The sequence below is a fragment of the Notamacropus eugenii genome, chromosome 5 (assembly GCF_028372415.1).
Source record: "Notamacropus eugenii isolate mMacEug1 chromosome 5, mMacEug1.pri_v2, whole genome shotgun sequence".
Classification (NCBI taxonomy): Eukaryota; Metazoa; Chordata; class Mammalia; order Diprotodontia; family Macropodidae; genus Notamacropus; species Notamacropus eugenii.
Window position 1 is genome coordinate 219,786,771 of NC_092876.1, and position 22,098 is coordinate 219,808,868.

Sequence of the window (22,098 nt, forward strand, 5' to 3'; positions counted from 1 at the left end):
GTACTAAGGCCCACAAAGGTAGTGACCCTTCCAAGGTAACACAACTAGGAAGCTTCAGAGTTGGGAATTTGAAGCAAAGACATCTGATTCAAAGCCCACTACTCTCTCCACTACCCAATGCTACCATCAAATCTTCAGCCATGTCATGTAGCATAGGATAACTGCAAAACCTCCTCCCTGAATTCCTCCTTTTATGGTTACATCAGGCATTTTCCAAAATGGAAAACATTATAATATTCATAGTGAAAGATGTTGTCAGTTATAAAACAAACAAACAAAAATATCTTATGGTCTAGAGAAAAATTCAATATTTTAAATGACTTTTATTCTTTAGATATAACAAAAATCAAATATTCCACCATCAAAATATTATGATATTGACACTTAGAGATCAACTTCTTTGGCAAACAGCTCAAAGCTATACAATTTTAAAATAAATTTAGTTAGGTACATAAAGCAGCTCCTTTCAACAGACAGAAAAACAAAGACAAAGAGAATGAATCTATCCGCTTATCTTCTTGATACTGAAATCAATATTTTTTATACTAGGCCATATAGTACTCCTTCTGCTCCAACAGAGTTATAGGAGATAGCGGACTGGTCTCAAAGCCAGGAAAGTCTGGGTTTATTTAGGTCTGACTTTGACACATACAGACTTTGTTACTCTGGGTAAATCACTAGTGTTACAGGCAACTCTCTAAGGATCAAAGCAGCAAAGAAAGTGCTAACCCATCTTAGTAGCAGGGGTTTCTTATACCAATGAAAGTAGTTTTGACATAATTTAAAGTTATTGTCAAAACTACATAGTCAAGGGTGGTTTGGAGCCAGCTTTAAGCAATTTGACAGTCAATAATTAAATTTTCAGTATGAACATTTGAACTTCAGAAATTGGTGATCACTCCAAATCAGGACTTAATTTATTGTTTTGTTGCTTGTTTAGACTTAAGAAAACCTTAATAACGTTGATCAAGTTTAAAAATGTGTACAGATACATTTTTCTCCCCTGGAAAGCCTTAGACATTTACCAGCATTATTGCTGCTTTAGCTGTTTTTCGCTTTTGTCTGACTCTTTGTGACACCATGTGGAGTTCTCTTGGCAAAGATACTGAAGTTGTTTGACATTTCCTTCTCCAACTCGTTTTGAAGATGAAGATGAAGAAATTGAGGCAAATGGGATTAAATAACTTGTCCAGGGTCACACAGCTAGTAAGTATCTGAAGCCAGATTTGAACTCGCAAAAAATCCTCCTGCCTCCAGAGCTGGCACTCTATCTACTGTGCCACTTGGCTGCCCCTTACACTAGCACACCTTTGTATACAGTCCATCTCTAAAAGGATTCTAAAATCATTTTAAAGGGAAAACACAAAAGTTGCATCTATCATAAACTACCTGTGTGACCTTGTGCAAGTCACTTATCTCTTGCATCCCTCAGTTTCTACATTTGTACCTCTGTGCTTCTGGCCAACAATAAAAGGTTTCTAAATTCACAATGACCCATAATTAATTCAAAATCAAACATACTGAATCTGAGGGGTTTGGGGCAGCACTGTCCCATGTTTCATAGCACAACTTCACTGCAGCCTTGGTTCTGAACACACTGCATGCCACACTTTGCATTGTGCATGCCCTCATGCCACACAAGTCAACAAATGCTGCCAAAACATGAACAGTGGTCTGAAGCAGAAAAAGTTTAAGAAGCCTTGTACTAGATAACCTCTCAAATCCTCTCCAGCTCTATATCTATGATCCTATGAATATATATGTAACATATATATTTATATGTAATATATCTATATATAACATGTGCATCTATTTGCCTTTCTCTTTCTTCTAAAAAATTAGGTTACATATAATGGGTATTTTTATTGTCACCAGTGCTAAAGGGGATTAGTGTATTTTCACAAACCAGATATGTTAATTTCACTTAATCCAACTTTAACATACCAAAATGCGGATTTACCACTGGCTCAGTGTTTTCTTTTGTTTTCAGTCTACAGTACTTTCTGCAATTTCTTTGAATTTGCTATTTTTGAGCAAATGTTATGAAATGAGAAACCAGAAAGTTTATACTGTATAAATTTCTATCGCAAAGTTTTTCAGGGAAATCAAAATTAACTTTGCAATAGTCTTAAACAAAATCTGAAGTTTATGTAAGCTTAAATGAAAGTCAAAAGAGTAGAGTATTAAGCTCAATTGCTAACAAAATAAAAGGACTGCATTCTTCCATCAGTCAAAAACTTGATTCTCATTCAGTGATACCTTTATTATTTCTATCTTTAGTTTCCATGGGGTTTAATGTGAAAAAAGGTTCCCATATGCACTCAGATAGAATTACAAATGAATGTTCTCTATTCCTGTTTATGTTAAAAGTTCCAAGAATGGCTATCATATGAGTACAATGAAGGTCTTTTTTAGCAGTACTGACCTGAAAGAGCAATTCAACTATGTTGTTTAATTGTATATATTCCAGTGCTAGGCAACTCTCCAAACCTTATTGTAAACATTGTATAAGGTTTGTAAGTTCAGCGAAATAATGGAGCTCATGCTTTTTTACAGTTAATTCTAAGTGACAGTTACCTCCTCTTTAGGATTTTAGATCTTGTTTGCCCTGATTACTGCAGATTTTTTCCCCATTTTGGTATGCACAGAGTGACATTTGCAAATTCACTTTATAATGTGATGTTCACATGGTGCTATTAAAAAAAATTCTCTCTATTAGGATGATAGATTGCAACTGGAAAAGGTCTTAAAGAGCCTGTACAAATTGCTATTTTTACATATGAAGAAACTGAGCCCCAGAAAGATTAGGTGACTTGCCCAAAGTCACACACATAAAAAGTAAAGAAGCAGGATCTGAATCCATGTCCCTCCGGGTTTAATCAGAGTGCGCCAAATCTAGTGCAATTTTTGTTGTACCATATTGTGTCTGCTGGTTGTTTGTTTCTAATTCAGTAGTGAGAAAATGTTCATAAGAGATTGTGGAGTGAAATGAAGAAACACACCCCAAAGCATACAAATACAACCCAGCTATGTGTTTATGGGAATACTGAAGATGTGACTTGGTAATCAATAGCATCAACACCGTAACTGTGTTATTATTTTCATTAATTTAATGATATGTTCCTGTCTTTTAAAATGATGTAATCAAATATATATGTGTATGTATCCTCTGAGTAGACACTTGTTCCTGTTATTAAAAAGAAAGCATAGGCAAAGAGCCACAAGATAAAGGGCGCCACATTTCTGTTCAAGTTCAGTAAGAAAGATTTATTGTTCAAAGGACATTGTTTATACATTCCAGACTTCCATCTTATAATTGCTCCAGGATTTGCAGAAAGGAAATCTCAGCAGGGCAGTGAAATTTCTCTATAGCAATAACTGTCTATAATTGATATAAATACCAGAATGGTTTTCTGTGAAAACTTCTTTCTCTAGCAAACCCTAGAAATTGTTTTGTTTTGTTTTTTTTACTATTATAACCAAATAAACAGTTCATCTTCTTCCATCTCTTTAGTTCTCCTCCTTCCCCAAAGAACTTTCTCTAAGGTCCTATGGAGAGCTTTCAACCCATTATTTTTCAGATAGGAATTTGAAGCCATTAGAGATTACCTGGTTACTACAGCAACAGGTTCAACAGGAGACTTCATATGGTCTTTTTCTATTCAAAATTTCATAACTGTGCTATTGTGTTTTTTGTGTTAATTGTGTTTCATCAACTATATATCTGAAAATGAGATACATATCACAGTTTCATGATTATTATCTCCAAAATTCAGTTAAAGGACCACTATTGAAACTAGGAAGATTCATTAGAAGGCACATTCAAAGAACAGTAGCAGCTTCCCATATGCCCAGCTGGAAAGAATGGTATGTCCGGCAAGTTCCCAGTTTAATACCTCATTGAATCTTGAATTTAGGAGAGGCTTTTGATGAAGTTCATCATCAGGGGCTTTTAATTATATAAATTGTTAAGTCTGGCATAGGTGAAAGAGAAAAAGAAATCAAACCACCATTTCAAGTGCTGCATTCATTTTAAAAGAAATTACTTTTCAATGACAAAATGTATTTTCATCAGGATTTTTGAACTGTTAAACTAAGTAAATAGCCTCATAATAGCTCTCGTTAATTACAACATCACAATGACATGCCATGTGATACTACTTTAACATGTGTTTCTGTGATGATACCAAGGAGAATTTACAGAAATAAGAGGGAAGGTACTGTGAAAGGGTATAAAATACATTAAGAAGATTGGAAAGCCCACTCTTTAACAGAGGGAATGAAAATTATTCTTAATTACACATGGCAAGAATTACTTTAGTGTCTGACAGAATCAGAGAACTTTTTAGAAAAGACTCAAAATAATTTATAACTTTATTTTATGGAAGAAAGAGCAAATACAACAATATTAATTTTATGATAGTCAGTAAAAGAAAAAAGGATTAAAATTAAAAGAACCAGGAAATAAATACATATTCATTAAATAATCTCGGTATTAAGAGTATTTTCCATTGTCACTTCACATTTGGGACTTTTGAAGGAAAACGTTGCATGTAGGTGAAGTCCTGTTTCTCTTTGTAAAATAATTGTTGGCTTCCAAATAATGTTTATGAGATTCCTGGTTTAAGAAAATGTAGGTTTCAGAGGACAGCTTAAGAAAAAGAAAACAAAATGGAAGGGGAAAAAGGCAAAAAGAGGTGCTTGATAAATTCTGTAAATCTCCTAAAAAGATTTCAAGACATTTTGTCTGTTTGCATTTAGGTGCATGTGCATGCAAGTGTATGTGCACTTGTATCAATGATTTCTTGGCACGTAACTTTAATATACTGAAACATGTTTTAAAAATACCAGTAAAAAATTAAACATTTAAAAAAACTCACTGTTAGCTCTACTTTCTGTAGAGTAATCGTATATTTTATTCCCTCTACACCCTGAATTTTCTTTCTTCAGTCCCAGTTGACTGTTTCCAAAAACAAGAATGAAGCATTCTTAGGGTCAACTATATAAAAGGATTGATTTATAGTTGTTTTTTTTAATTGAAATAGTCTTTCAGATTAACTGGTCTAACCAACCTTAACACATTAATCTATCTTCTTAGTGTTTATAAATTGTAGCATATAGTAAGGATATCCCTACAGTTTATGCTTTACTTTTAATTGTCAGAAACTTAAGATCTATGGCACTCTTCCACCAGTCCCCAAATTCCCAGACAGTATTATTACGGTACTATCAATCAGTGATAACATTTTCCCTTTAAGGGTTGGTCATTAAATTACATTTATGTATTCCTAACGAAAAATGTAAAGAGTACGTACAAACTTCAAACGCAATCTCAGATACTGTTCCTTATATTCCTCTTCTTGTGTCCACAACAGAAAGGCTTTTCATCATAGTTTGTCATGTTATATACTTTTATAATATCATGTCATATCAAATAAGCATTTTTTTAAAAAGTTGCAATACAAAAAATGGAAAACTGGATTATATTTTATTTTAAAATAATTTTTTAACATTTCAATATCTATTTTAAGATTGAAGTATCAAAATAAACTAATATTGATTTATTTTTAGAATATAACAAGGTCATGAAAAGTTATAAAAGAACAATTATTGAGAAAACAAAAGTTATATTGATCATAAATGGAGTGAAACTTGGATATGTACAAAAAAGATCTTGAAAAAAGCTAAGTGTTAAATGAAATATAAATCTGAACAAAATTATGTATTTACTTCCCTCAAATAACTAGGGGATGACAGTCAGGCATCCTGATGCTAAAACAGCAAAAGAGAAAGATGCATCATGAGAGTGTTGAACTTCTTGTCTCTGAAACTGAGTTAAAATCCACTCTCCAACTTATAGCCTGTCTGACCTTGGGCAAAACACTTAAAGTATGGACGTTCAGTTTTCTCATTTGGAAAATGAGGGGGGTTTAACTAGATACTCCTAATTAGCTGTGGATGTAAAAGAAAAGAAAAAGGAAGCATGTAATAAATAAAATTTACTTCATTAGTTTGAGGTAAATTTAATATGCAGTGAACTTATGACTGGATATCACAAATGGTGGTTAGTGAACATATAGAATTCTGTAACTTCATTACCAAAATGTTCTATTTAAAGCACTGTTCATACTTTCTAAATTAAAAACACACACACTTACACACATACAAAATCTTTTTAAAATATTATAAATTTCCCCCCGCCCTGATAGTTTTGGATTGCCATTTAATTGTTAGTTCCAAACTACCAAAGTCCACAAGGGATGATTCAAAATCATATGCGATACTTCACCATTATGTAGAAGAAGATGTGAATAATTTGCTTCTAAATAGGATCTACAGCATACTAGCGTCAAGATGACTATAAAAGGAGTGTGCTCATTCCAGGTCAATAAACATTCTTATATGGCATACAAGGAATTACTCCCTTGGGATTTTAGATCTTATTGCCCATTGGCATCTGCTCTTGCCACAAGCTATTTAGCTCTTCTCTTGTATTATTACTATCATTCCCATTCTGGCTTAGTGCATGTAATATGTATTCTGGTTGCAGTACCTGCTTTTATGCAAGCAGAACCTTTAAGAGAAGAAGAATAATGCACATTTATATAGAATGTCAACGTCTCCAGAAAATATTCCTCACAACAACTCTGTAAGGTGGGGAGTAGAAATATTACTATCCTTATTTTACAGATGAAGAAATTCCCCTCTGAAGAAGCTGAGATAGTAATAACTTGCTGGTGCTCCTACAGCTAAGAAACGCTGGAGCTAAAATAGAAATTTAGATCTCCCAATTCCAGTCCTTTGCATTCTCTACTGCACTCTCTGATTCAATAAGCTTCAAATTTGTATAAGCTTGACTTTCTGGTCTGAGGGGAAAGAGTAGCCAAGGCATTTAGAGTTTTCTAATAATGTCACTGAGAAAGGAGTCATTACTATTTTATAATCATACCTTGACACATATGATTTGTAGAAAATTTGATTTATCTTTATTTCACAGGAATACAGATGTCATGAGAATTGAGGTATCCCTCTAGTGTCAAATACCTCTCTGGGGAAGTTGATCACTATTAATAGGGGGCTGCCTTCCCTCAAATAACATAGAGACCAACAATCAGTGTCTTGTTCATAGAAGGCACTCAGTATATATTTGTCAACTGACCCACATTATTACAGTACAAATCCAGAAGTCATTTCTTAGCATCTTTACTGACAACTGAGATAGTGATATGTAAAAGATTATTCTTCTGTGGAATAACACAAGAAGGAGGGATTCTTCCTTTAAAATTGAGGGTTGTTGGTGGGTTCCCCTCCACAGAAGACAAATAATAAAGGCAAGTCCAGACAAGAGAATAAACTTTTTTTTTTTTATAGATTTAATTGTTGTTTTTCTTTCTTGACCACACATTCTTGACTTTTTGCGGCCACATTTAAGAGATGCACTCATTTTCATCAATTTTACTCTTTAAGGAAATATATGCATTGTGATGATGATAAACTAGTTTATATCAACTCACCAAACACTTATATTACATGCAAGGCACTGTACCTGAGAATATAGCAGAAACAAAACAGTATTGACTGTCAAGAAGTGTACATTCTTCAAGAGACTATTCTAGGTTTGACCACAAACACTGCAACTTGTTTTCTACTAACAAAGCAAAGCAAAGAAGTGAGGAAATGACTATATAATTTGGCAAAGAGTTACTCAAGGCAAAGGCAATTTTTCTAGAAGTGTACCCGAGAGGACTAAATTCTCTACAAACTAGTAATAAAAGAAATTGGATTATATGTATGTATACACATATATTGGTATATACATGTATAAATATACAGTATGTATGTGTATATATAAACATATTTTACCCATTTTCTTCCCTCCAAATATTTATTATATTTCTTTGACATTTCTAACATTAAGCATAAATTTTATATAATCAATTTATATAATTTGCAGTAGCAAAGATAAAGTAGGTAATTGATGAATCAACAATAAGAATAAAAAAAATGAAATTAGCTAATTTAATTTTCCTACATACTGTAAGTGCAGTGTTAGATTAATGGAGTATACACACATACAAACACATTCTTATTTTTATACATCTGGCCCACAAAGTCCCAGCAGTTTTTAATATCTGGGATGTGGGCTATATATTTTCATTAAATTTTCTTGTATTTGGATGAAAGTAATTAAGAAAACTGGGTGCTTTTAGCTTAGGAGAAGTATCAATTACATAGGTCAAGAAGTAGAGTTGACTATATCTATCTATCTAGTATGTGTATATGTGTAGATAGAAATATAGGTAGATGATAGGCAGACAGACAGACAGACAGACAAATAGTAAATAGACGGAAATCTTGGGGTAGGGTGAGGTGGAGTCAGGGACTGGGAAAGGCTTGCAGAGGGTAAGATTTGAACTGAGTCTTGAAGGAAGCCAGGAAAGCTATTAGGGAGTTATGTGGGCAGTAAAACAAATTCAGGCACACATATTTTATATAATGCATGTGTTTATGGAAAGTAGTAGTACGTAAAATTTTAATAAATATAATCATTTTCCAGTTGATTTACATTATCATTTCACAGATGACTTATCTTCATGTCCAATTAGTTTCTGATAAGTAATGGTTCCTGCTGGTTTAACTTTAAATTAAACTTTTTCTCAAATATTTAGTGAATGTCAATGATCTGTAAAACATTTAAGTATAGTTGGAATGCATATTTATTGTTGAATTCTTTTTAAAAAAAAACAAAGGATCCTTTTATAATATGAATAAGAACCTGCATTAAATCAAATCCAAATATAAGAAAAACCTAATTTTGTAAAATCTTACATTTGGATTTGCTTTCCCTACTTAATTTTTTTTATCATTGAAACAGGTGATATTTTATTGTTAACCATTTTAATGATAAAAATTAAATAGGGAAGGGCTATAGCGAAAATTTTTTTCCCTTAAATATTCTCGTATGTATAATAAAAAAGGTCATTGGACAAATAGTATACGTATCTATAGTAAGAATTATTTTTGTGGTCATAATGGTTTTAGTCTAGAATAGAGATCTTAGTCCAAAATACTAAACAATGTGAATGGGTACCACTGAGAGTCCAATGATGTGAAAACAGAAAAAGAGAAAATATGGGTTTATGGGAAATGGATAGAAAGAACAGGAGGGCATACATGATGCTGAACGACAGTTACATAGAATTACCTCAGGTATCACAAGTGTCATAGGTTATACTTGTTCTAAAACGGTGTGTACAAGAGCATGAGGACTAGTCTTGATCATTGTGTTCACCAAACATAGACTGGGCTTTATTTAGATAAAAAAATTTTCCTAATGGGAGTATGCAACTGGATCATACTATTAAATATCAAAACTCAACTCCATACAGAAAATGGCAAGTCATTTCACATTACTGGTCCTCAGATAGACTAGATAACCTCTAGGGTCTTGTCTAGATCTAAATCTAAAATCTTTTGTCTCTGTGATATGTTACACAGGTATATCCCTTCTGAGGGTTATATGTTAGTGGTTTAAGTAAGCATTTTTCTATAGTTGATGGTTGAGGGGATAAGGGAATATTTTCCTTCTATGGACTGAGAAGTACTTGGGCTAAGCCCTGCTGAAATATGAAGATCTAAAGGTTCTGTCCACTTGTTCTTGGCTAGTTGGATATAGATATATCCCCAAACTTCAAGTCTCAAGGCAAAAAATAAAGAAAAAAAAAGGAAAAGAGCATGTAAGACTATTCAGGACATCTTTGGAAAAAGTTGAAGAAGCCAAAACTCATATGTGAACTGGTTATTTAGAAAACAGTGGTACTTGTTTCTGTCCAATTGAATTTGATCTCTGATATAATACAGTAAATGCCTCTATCATCTTTCAAAAAGATTCTCATGGTGAACAAATATCTATTACAACTTTCACCATTCATGAAAGTCTTATTTGGTTTTTTTAGGAAGTTTACTATCCAAAAGAGTAGCAGCCCTTCCCCTTATCCCCAACCTACTGAGAATTTAGAAATGAGTAGAGAATTTGAGCTACTATTATATACGCTCTAGAATAAGATACAGTTTCATCTACAAAGTTAACATAGTGTCTGTTGAATGAATTCATATTTCAGTATAATGTGACTGAATTAACGCTAAGAGAACCATACCTTTGTGCTTCCCAACATATTGCTTTTAAATACTCAATGGTCTCCCTATTCAGGTAAATGTAGCGTTAAATTTAAATTTCCCTGGCTTCGTCAAGTGAGATTGAAATGATGGCATTTTGGGGGAGAAATACACCATGTTTCCAACATTCAACAAGATTCAAATTAAAGTAGTCAAAGATAAGAAAATAAAGAAATGTGTTGTTGCAGAGGCCTAGAAAGCAGAGGTATATTAGGGCCCAGATACATGGATATCTACCTCAATGTCATTATCTGAACATGCAATCATCAGACCACACATTCAAATCAAATTTTCAAGGCTCAAAGGACGTGCACCAAAGAACATCCTGTACCGCTGGAACATGAATTTGAATTTTGTGATGAAGGCAGAGAGGTAGAAAAGAGATCAGACATCCACGATCATTTTCAAATTCTATCAGACTAACTTTGCCATACAGTCCTATTTTTAAAAAAAAAATTTGCCCTCTTCCAATCAAATGTGTGCTCTCTGCTATCACAATTTTACTCTGGGAAATTGTGAGATACCCCTTATATAATTATTTTACAAATAAAAGAGGCAGATATTGCTCTTCTTCACTTCTTAAAATAATAGAAAGACAGCTTAGCAAAACAGTAAAAAATGGAATATACTGTTTGTTCAAATTCTGAATTTAAGTATGGACAAAGACAAAAGAAAATTTAAATAAATGGTTGATCCTTCAACTGGGTGACATTTCAATTTTAATGTTAGTAGAAATATGTAGTTTTCATGAAAGTACTATTGTGTTAATTATGGGCAGGTTTTTTATGCATGTGCAAAAGGGTACCCAGCATTTCATTATTAAAACCAAAGTTATGCACTACCAAATTTTAATAAAGTTTCCATTTCAAAGTTTGGCTGCACCAAAAAGAAAAATCCTAATCAAAGGGAAATTTAATTAATCTCTCAACAAATTATCTTACATAAAAAAGGTAAGAAAAAGCATTTATATTGGAGGAGAAGAATGAGGAGGTGATGGAGAGTGAGTGATTCTTCCATCACTGGATTTGACTCAAAGATGGAATAACATACACACTCAAATGGATATTGAAATCTATTTTACCCTATAGGAAATTAGTGACAAACTGATACTTTAATTACAATATTCTTTTCTTGTATTAAGATGTGGCAAGAGGTTTTTAACTAACTAGTCTAAACTATTCAGCCAGAGTAGAGTTGTGATTTTAATTCTATGTCACTAAGAAAGTGTCAGCTGTTCAGCACCAGAATTATTCTCTGATAGCTAACAAATCCCTTTTTGTTGCTTCTTTGGTTAACACAATTATTTCAAGCTATCAGTACCATGAAACTAAACACAAAGAATAGCTGAGATTGAGAACCTGGTTCTATTGTTAAGACAATGAAACTAATAGAATGCTTTGTAGGAGGCATATTAGCCTTTGGGAAGTTCCTGTTAATTAGATGGGAAAAAATACCAATTACTTTTCCCCTAAATTATCTGCATTTGTCAAAGGCTTTTATGTTATAGATTCACAATTGTTACTGAGAAGACAAAGGTATAATTGATGATGTTACAAATTTATAATCAAATTTGCTATTCATCATGACCAAATATTTAGATGAGATTTAAGAATATAAACTATAAACGACTTTAATTGTGATGTGCCAGTGTGGAGGTGGAGAGGGGAGGAGAAAGGACAACATCAGTATTAACACACACACACACAGTTTGAATTTTCAAACATGCCAACAGTTTTTACAAAATGCTCAAGATGGATTATAGCATGCTATAATTTTGAGTAGTTAAGGTAATAATCAAAAGTTTTCTATCTTTCTGCTTATGTTTTTTCTTCTCTTTTTAGGCATTTGGAGCTCCCTGCTAACTCAAGCCTAGACTTAGGTCTTTTATAAAATCACTACATATCTATTCTGTAGTATAATGGAAAGAGTATTGGATGAGAATTATGTCAGAGTTGCAGCCCCAATTCTGCTATGTATTTCAGTAAATCAGCTATATGAATCTCTTTATTTGTAAATTACGGGATTTGCATTCCTTCCTGGCCTAAAATTCTAATATTTTCTACTCTTCTTTCTTCATATATTTTTCACGTTAAAAAAAATACCTATTTGACATGGTTTGAAATAGGACCACTTGATTCCCTGGATCTATGGGACTTCAGTGTTCTTCAATGCTTGTGAAAAATTACCTACGACATATAATAAATGGCCTCATTTTGTTACATGAAATCACTGTTTACCTAGAACTTAACAGTCTTGCTTGATTGAGCTATATTGTTCAATGGGAGTCAGGGATGAGATTACATATCCCATACTTGGCCTATTTAAATCTTTCTCAAGTGTTTGCTTCCATTTCCAAAAGTGTAACAGCTGATCTTACCAGAATTTTAGAAACCTCTCACTAGATCAAAAAGACAGAATAACTACAATGTTTATGAAAGACTAGGAATAATAAAATCTGTTAGCTCCTGTTAGAGAGAAGGAGATACTACTTACCAGACAGACATTAAATACATTAGCTTACGCACAAATATTACTGAAAGCAATTATCAAATTAGCAATGTAACAAGAACCAAGCATTTTCCCCTTCCACCTCTCTCTTTCTTTCCCATAAACAGAGCTAATGATCTGAGGAGGAATAAACATCTATTTGAAAAGGTTTCACAAACAATTAAAAGTAACAGCTCTTTGCAACTCTTATGTAATATTTTAAAGATTACAATACATTTTCATAGGCTCATGACCCTAATCATTCAGCTTAACAACACATGAAACAGGAAAGCACAAAACTAGGTAATTAATAAACATGAAAAATTTCTAAAAGCTTGGGTAATATGAGGTAAAAGGGAATTTTTGTCATTTCAAATGCTGTTTTCATATTTGCATCACATGACCTTTGCAAATAAAAAAGAAAGATGGTAAAATATTTATATCTGAAAACTCTAGATTTTTTTTAATGTATTAGCTATACTAAATACCAATTTCTTTTGTTTTCTATTACTCCTAGTATCAATATACCTTTTTTCTTAGAGCTTTAAAAAAAGGGCTGAAGTTTGATCATCCCATTTAAACATCTCTGTACATGTACCTGTGTTTCCTATTATACCTTCCTTTTATAGGTTGTTTTGCAAAACACTCTTGTTATTTCTCAAACATACAACCTATCCTCCCAAACAGATTATATTATCCTTGAAAGAAGCGATCAATTCTTTTCCTTCTGTATCACTTTATAGTTCCCAGTATGGAAGACAGCACACAGTGGGTAGTCACTCAGAAACACTGATTTCACCAACTTTTATCATTTGTGGATGACAAAAGTTTCCTGACAAGTTGAACGCTGGGATGCTTACCCCACCCAGGAACATAGCTATTCCAGTTTATATTTAAAACCAGCCATCTTTGAAGGACTTCTTTTCATAGGATGTTAATTCTTGATATAGAATTCAAGCCAAAAGCATGTATTAAGCACCTACTAGGTGAGAGGCAGAGACATTTTATTTCAGTTTTCTTTTCTTTTCAATTACAAATTCTCTCCCTTCCCTCCCTCCCTCCAATATCCACTAAGAAGGAAAGAAATAGAAAACCTATTATAAATATGTATAGACATGCAAAGTAAATTTTGGCAACAGTTGTGTTCCAAGGGGGGAAAGCAAGAAAAAGAAATAAATAGTAGAAAAATATGCTTCGATTTGTACTTTGAGTACATCAGTTCTTTTTCTGAAGGTAGATATCATGTTTCATCATGACTCCTTTGGAATCTTGATTGATCATTGGATGAATCAGTTATTAAGTCTCTCAGAGTTTACTAACTTTATAATATTCCTGTCATTATGGAGATTGTTTTTCTGATTTTACTCACTTCACTTCACATCAGACAAGTATTCTCAGGTTTTTTCTGAAACTGTCCATTTTATCATTTCTTATGGCATAATCATATTCATATACTATAACTTGTTCAAGCATTCTCCAATTGAAGGGTATCCCAAACGATATATTTTTGATCTATAATTACCATAGATTGTAAGTCTTCATCCTTGTTTTAGAACCTAGCCTTCATCAAGTTATCATAAGGTGTTTCAATTCAAGAATTACTTCCGAAGCAATGGATATGCAGAGGACCATGAGATTCGTTTCTATTAGTCCTGCTGCTGAAGAATCTTGTGGTCTCCTCTTTTAAGTCTCTCTTCTTTATCTTTCTCCCTTCTTTCTTGATACATTTCTTTCCTAGTATTTTTTAACATTTGCATGATTATTTTACAATATTTACATGATTATTCTAAGGAGACTAGATTGGATTAACCAAACGTAAGTAATTAGAATGCAACAGAAATATGAACAGTTTACAGATAGCTAAAACAATGGTCCCTGTAGCTTTTTTTTGTATCTTAGTGAACCAAGAGGTTTACTAGTTCTATTAGCAATTCCTTATCCATGCATTCTCATTGTATATGGTCTTGAGATAATATTTTATAATGTCTAAATCACATTAACTTTAATTTTCCCATTTAATATCACCTTCTGTCTGAACCATCAATAATACAAGTACCATTCATCTATTCTTTGACAGACTATACAACTAAATTTTTTTTTAATGTTAACCATCTTAAATGATATACAATTAAACTAAAGAACATTTCAGTGCATTACACAGGAAAAATAAACCTTGAAATTTACTTTGCAAAATTATTTTAACCTTCAGTGCTATATGAATTGCTTTTAAATTGATCATATTTCTTAAATGTTTTGAAAGTCAAATATATAATATTCAATATGAACTAGTGCTAGAATATTCTTAAATAGAAAAGACTTCTATATTGTATCTTTTATCTACAGAGCTCAAATTCTCTTTTGTTCATGCAGCATCACTGTGGAATAGCTATAGGTTTTTTCACCATTTCACAAAACAGGTCAAGGGACTTGTCCAAGGTCATGCAGCAGTCATAGACAAAGACTAAATTAGAAAACAAACTTCCTCAAACCCACCTCCTTACTTCATATTGCCTCCCTTAAAAATGTCTTCCAATAAATATCAACAACATGCAAAGTGGTCCACAATGTTTACACAAAAATTAAGAATATGAAAGGTTTTACTTTGGAGTTTTTTGACAAAAAGAATTTGTCACGAGTTTATCATACTTAGTAATCTTCCCCTACCCAATACAGTACTATTATAAATTTTTCTCTGTTACTTATTATCCTCAAAAACATTATACAAAGGGTCCTTTTTCATACTATAAGTGAAGCATTCACCAGTCCTCTCGTAACAAACATCCTGAGGGTCCCTACTATGTTTCCTTATAATATCCAAGTAGCAATAGTTCATTTTCCTTTTACCTTCAGAACTTTGAGAACAGATATCCTTTAGGTCATCGAAGAAATTTTTTTGGACTTACAGACTAAAAAAATATGTCTATCAACTGTTGGGTTAATTCATAGTAGATTGCTCATAAATATTTGTTTTGTCCTAACCTTCTGAGAAAAGAGCACTGACCTAGGGACCTGTATCTCCTGCAGAAATGTCTGCAACCAGAATGTTAGGACCATGTCTGAGAAACTGAGGAGAAATTTACTAAGAACCTCATATGAGACAGCATCATAATGTAAGAATGATATAAGAAACTCTTAAGATTTGTTTAAAAAATATTTGAAAAGATTATCCAATTCAACTGTTATTACAACACAAATTATCATTTTTATTCTTTCATACTTGACTCAGATAAATTTAATGATTATGAAGTTATACCAAAAACATAGATTTGCTTTTGTTTTAAGAAACAGTAAAGAAAATGAATACCCCTGACTTCGGCAACAAAAAAAAATACTTCATCTGGCATAACAAAGTTCTAAATTAGCCCATTTAGTAAAGTGTAACTTATGAGTTATGATGGATTCTTACAATTATTCAGTCAAATCAGTCCATCAGTGATTAAATGCTTTAATTTTTTAAAAAAGTGCTGTTGAATATAATTGCACATTATTGTCCCAATATGTTATTCAGTCACGTTTAAAATTAAGGCCAATAGAATCTAAACTTGCCAAGCATGGCAGAGACAGTTACATCAGGTTAAAAAAAAATTACTAAAGCATCATGGTAACGTAAGTGTGATTGCTCATTTTCTTTCATTCCTCCTCTCACCTCTCTCTTTGTTTTTGCTTAGGAATTAGATTAGCCAAAAGATATTTGAAGCGTTCTAAACACAGATACTACTAATATAATACAACATTGTATTAAAATGCAACTTCACGAAAAAACTATCCATTGTCTTCAGTTCCCTTCAATTCTTCAAGGTTGCCACAATATATCGCTGCTTTTATGAAAAAAAATTCCTCGATATGAAATTCTCATTACTTTACCTTGATTGATTTTATTCAATTATATCAACCTATTTCATAAGATACAAAGTTGCACTTTTCCTAAAATATTTTTTTCTACCATTTGTCTTTACTATTAATTTGAAAGTCTTTTTATGTATTAAACCTATTATTTCCTAGAGAAAAGCTTAACTTCATATTTTACATAATTCATTTGACTAATGGTAAATTAGAGTCAAGAAAACTATAAAGTATTACTGCAAAGCTTTTATATCAGATATGCAAATTGACTTTAGAAAAAACTGTTTTGCCCTATTACCCTTTACTAATGTGATTCTATATTTATCACAACTAACAGTCATTTACTATTATTCTATTTCTGAACTTAGATTCAGAGAGAACTCACTTTGCATGCTTAGCACTTTATTTGAAAATGATGTATATTTGTGCAGTGCATATCAGTGCTGATTAGCATTAAATTTTTCAACATGATATATTCCATTTTAAGTGCATCACAACTGTAAAACATAATACTGTTAATGAGGATAAAAGAATGTGTTTATATTGTGTTCTGTTACCACACAGTATAGTTGTTTGAACACCTTTCTGATTTTCCTAATTTCTTTTCCAGCACAAAGACTTGAAACCAAGGATGAAATTGTGTGTATGTTACTCTTGTCTTAAGAAACAATAAAGATATGAACATCCCTGGCTTCAGTCAAAAATATTACACACATTACATATACACACATACATCTATTGTATATGTACAATGTAAGTATATGTGTACTGATGAAATTTGTCAGGTGCTAGGTAGATACTTAGGATTCCTATTCTTTTTAACCCCTTTCAGTTTCAAGAAAATCATATCCATCTCTTAAGCACATGTTTAAGTTAAACATAACTTATTAACAATCACCCTATTGCTGTTTTTGATGTAGTTTCAAACAGAAGTTTCAAAACAACTCTGATTTGCAAACATGTCATTGTACTTTAAACAGAGAGATGTTTTCAACCCTACATTTCAGGAAGGTGAAAAAACACAGAAGTGATTGTTATTGTGCATAGACCACAGACCCCTTAAATATGTTAACTTTTAGATCAGGTACCATTTTGTTTCTAAGCTAACTACAGGCCAAAACAAGATTTTTTTTCTTTCAGTACTATTTCTTTTACACGTTCCGGCCAAATGTTTGGAGCCAAATTTGCTTATGTCATCTAGACTTTGATTACCTAAATTGTCTCTTGCCCTTGTACATGTTTTTTTTTTTTTTTGAGAGGGCTCCCTCCCTTAGGTACAATTAGGTTGTTATTATAACTGAAAATTCAGATTTAAACTCCTAAATTTTAATACCATATTATAAATAGGTCAAATGGGCATGTGTGCCACTCTCCTAAAACAAAGAGATGCAGAGTAATGGGATTTCAGTCTTCTTAGCAGAAACTGCAAGATATGTTTTGAAAATGTCATTTACTGTAACACAAATCAATATTAAATGCTTTATGCAGGAAGCACACTTTCAGAAAATGGCCCTTAAAGCTTTCTGTGGATCCAACCCTAATTACTAGAGCAGGCTCTTACAGTTTGCCTCCCTCTTCAATTATTTACAGAGCAAAAAAGCCAAGTGGCATCGCATTAGCTATATTAAATGTTATGTACTTGGTTTCCAACTTACTAATGGTACATAAAAATCACTAAGGTAAATGTTCCTGTAGAAAAGTGTTTCCCCCCTTTCTTCACCTGAGTGTATTTATTTATTATTCATACAATTAAGTGTGGAATAGTACAAAAGACTATCCTTCAAGCACCTTACGCTGCATAATTTAAACAGGTGCATTAAACATATATGACATCTAAAAGACAGTGCATTGATTACTTCACAATATTTCTTTACACAACTCATATTTATGATACTCTATCACTCATATTAGCACCTGAAATCCCTGAAAACATAATGTAAATTTGAGGGAAAATTAATGATAGGTACTAAAACTGCTGCCATCTTGATGCTTTCTGGCCATGGGGCAAAAAATGGACTTTATTTTTTTGTAGTGGTCGTGGCAGGGTACAAGGGCAGGCAATTCTCTATTTCTTCAGTTTATATAGTTATAGTTTGACATGGTCAGATATGCTGTGTGCTATGGTTCCTTGTTACCATGGACCACACCTACAGAGAAAGGAAGCTCATCAAACTGGCCAGGGAGGTCCTCTTCTTTACGGGCAAAGAGTGTGTTCTTTCACTGGCCAGAGCCCAAGTATAACCTCCAAATTAAAGTTCACACATACCTGATTCATATTTGTTCTATTAAGAATTGTGAAGAGAGCCGCTCAAGACCCCTGGTGCACCCCTCCTTGCATTTACTCTTTTGCACAATGATGCTGCTAAAGATCTGAGGCCAACGTTATTTTTAGACCAGATACAATTATTTTAAATGAGCAGAGAGAATTCAACTTCTCACAAAAATTAAAACCAAGATATTACAAAGAACAAAATTACCCATGGTCCCGAAAAAATGAAATTTTTATAGCTAAAGAATGTCAGCAGTTATCTCCTGTTAAAGACCACTTCAAATAAACACTGAAAATTGTTTAACCTTCAACAAAGAAGGCTGGTAAATACGTTTTTAAGGTCACAAAATTCTAAATGGTAAAATTATTTCCCTGGATAGAAATGTGTCTACCGCCCCCTCCTTTGCAAAAGTTACTGGGCACATGTGAGGGGGCATCAATGAATGTCGAATGAACTTTGGCCACTTCTCTACCCAAAACTCGAACATAAAAGTAGAAATCAGTAACCAGGTGATGTGCCATAACCACACAAAGATCAGAGGTGAGGGGGAGGGTGCGAAGGTGAGAGAGGAGGCAGAAGAGAAAAAGGCACAGTTCTAAACAGACTTGCCAGAAATGATTGAGGAAGGGGGCAGCTCAGGGTGGGGGGTGGCGCATGACTCAGGAGGAGGAGAAAAGCTAATTCTCCATAGGTGAAAGCCTAGAAGAGTGGGGGTGGTGGGAGAAACCGAAAGGAGGGTAAGGTCCTGGGCAGCAGAGGCCCACCTAGCTCGGGACAGAGGGAATTCCCAGGCGTTCCCCTCCCCTCCTCGGAGGGAAGGAAGGGGCTGCTGGCTCTTTCCTGTCTTGTTCTGCCTCTCCCGATTGCTTTCAGAAAGCCGATCTTTGCACTCTCCTCTACGAAGCCCTACGCGCTCAATCCCAGCCTGGGCTATAGTTAGCAACATCCAGTCAAGTACAACAGCAGAACGGTAGAGCGCGCAGTGCGCTCCGCGCCTCCTCCCCTTCCCCTCCGCCCGCTCCCGCCACCCCACCCTAAGACACCAGAGCCCCGGGAAGCTCCCCGCTCCCCTCGGAGCCAAGACCCTATCCCCATCCTGCCCCTGGCCCCCGCCCCAACTCCCCACCCCTTTCCCATTTACCTTCGCCTGGAGATACTGGGGATAGTAGTAGGTGGTGTACTGAGGGTACATCTGTTGTTTCCACACTTTGCCCATGAAGCTGGAAATGTATCCTGCGGTGCAGGGACGGGGACACTTTGGGGTTTCCAAGTCTAGGTCTCTCCGGTCTCTCTCCGTTCCTGGCGCGGCGGCTGCTGCTGCTGCTGTTGCCGCCACAGCTGCCTGTGCTCCACCTCCTAATCCCAGACCGAACCTCCTCTTCGTTCTCCTTCCCCACCCAAGCAAAGAGAGAAGAGACTGCAGAACCCAGAGGGCACCTGGGACCGGACTCTCCCGAGGAGTTTCCTCCCTAGTCTTCTCGGATTGCTTGGAGGCCAGAGCAAGGAGCACTGGCCACTTTCCACTCCCGGCGGACTGCACTGGGGCAGGACTGGAAAAGCGATCGATAAAAGTGTAAAGTGCTGCGGCTGCTGCTGGGGCTGCTGCGGCGGCTGCTGCTGCTGCTGGGGCTGCGGCGGCGGCGGCGGCAGCTGCGCTCGGTGCCAGGCAGCATCTGGGGGGGGGGGGGGGGAGAGTGGGGGAGCAGGACTGGTGAGTGCAGACGTGTGGGGGAAGGGGAAGGGGCGGGACTTAGTCACTGTCCAAGCCCGGAATGGGCTTGAGGTGTGGGCTTTAGTTTTTGTTTTTTAATTTTTAATCCGTCCTTACCTACAAAAGGGGGTACGAGGAGGGCGGGGCGGGAGAAGGAGAATGAACCTAGAAGGTCCGGGCAAAAAAGGGTTTCTTTGTGTCAGAAAGAAGATTCCCTCTCCTCATTTTTTGGACATAGACTACGAATTGTAGAGTGGGCATCCAGAACGTTTCCATTAGTTTTATTTCCTCCTTTAATGGAAACAGATTTTTCTTATACTTTTCTCCCCCTCCAGTGATTAAAAAAAAATCTTAACAAGGAGAGGAAATGTTTAGTGTTAAGACTAGGACTTGGAAGTCAATGTCCCTGGGTTCCTTTCATTCTAGGCCTTGCCACTGATTTGCTAGATCCGAGGATCACAGGATGACCTTGGGAGGGTTAGTGTCCTTCAGTTTTCCCAGCTGTAAGTGAGATGCAATGATTCTACTTCACAAGGAGGCAAAGCTTACTCTCTCTCTCTCTCTCTCTCTCTCTCTCTCTCTCTCTCTCTCACACACACACACACACACACACACACACACACACACACACACACACAGAGCACCTCCTTGATCTTCCATAAGAAAGATGACATACAGAGAAAAGTGTTATTAAAGGACACAATATAGACACCAATTTTTTTCTGCATCTTTCTAATGCTGGCAGACAGTCTGTCAACTCCTACTCGTGAGAAGGGAAACTCCCTTAATCTAGAATATTTTAAGACGACTTTGAAAGACACTCTCTGACATGATTTTGCAATGTTTTCTATTGCCACATAAAGTCAATCTCTCTGTCTCTCCCCCTCCCTGCTAACCCCCTCCCAACTGTCACAGCTCTAGACAGCCCTGATCCCGCAGTGGCTCAGTTTGGTATGTAACTAGATGTAATTTAATGGAATTAATTGGTCCCTGAAGCTGTATGCAGAAAGAAAACTTTTATACTCTTTCTCTAAGTAAAAAGTGTACTAATACAGACAAAAATATTTTAGGGAAAAAGCACTATAGGATGATTTATGTGTAGAGTAAGAAAATATAAAGAAAAAGGCATTTGCTATTAAAGGAGGGTATTGGTCAGTTTGGTATATCACAGCTAAATCTAAGTTAAATCAATTTTGATGGGCAGTGACAAACTTTATGTATTTATATAGAATGTATAATTAAAATATTTAGTAAGTTATTTTGAATAATGAAATGGTGAACTATTACCAGTATAAATTGTGTCATTCCTAAATGACAAGAAAAATATGGGTTTGCAATTGAATACTGTGATAGTGTAGTTTATAGATATGGATATATAAGGGAATCAAATTATGTTCACTGAAACATGACAGAACATTCACACTTATACTCACATATATATGCATATTATTCCAGGTGGATCAGCTCATTACACTGCTGTGTTTAAAGGGTCCAAGAGAATAGTAGAATCTGTCCCAAAGAGTGTATTGAAAACAAAACAGAAGATGTTATCCTATCTTTATGTAAAACAGTGGTGATATATATACACACATACATACACATGTATGTACA

The 22,098-nt window shown here is 34.7% G+C and overlaps 1 protein-coding gene across 2 annotated transcripts in view; it reads right to left on the minus strand.

Moving 5' to 3' along the window:
* The window catches only part of RBMS1 (RNA binding motif single stranded interacting protein 1), a 257,959-nt gene extending 237,513 nt beyond the window's left edge, over window positions 1-20,446 (minus strand). The window contains exon 1 of one of the 2 annotated variants that reach the window (XM_072612138.1): window positions 19,918-20,446. In XM_072612138.1, coding sequence (XP_072468239.1) covers window positions 19,918-19,992 — 75 coding nt within the window. In that variant the 5' untranslated portion in view covers window positions 19,993-20,446. The remainder of the gene's footprint in view (window positions 1-19,917) is intronic. The other variant, XM_072612136.1, reaches the window with a different exon arrangement.
* Window positions 20,447-22,098: the final 1,652 nt, after the last annotated feature.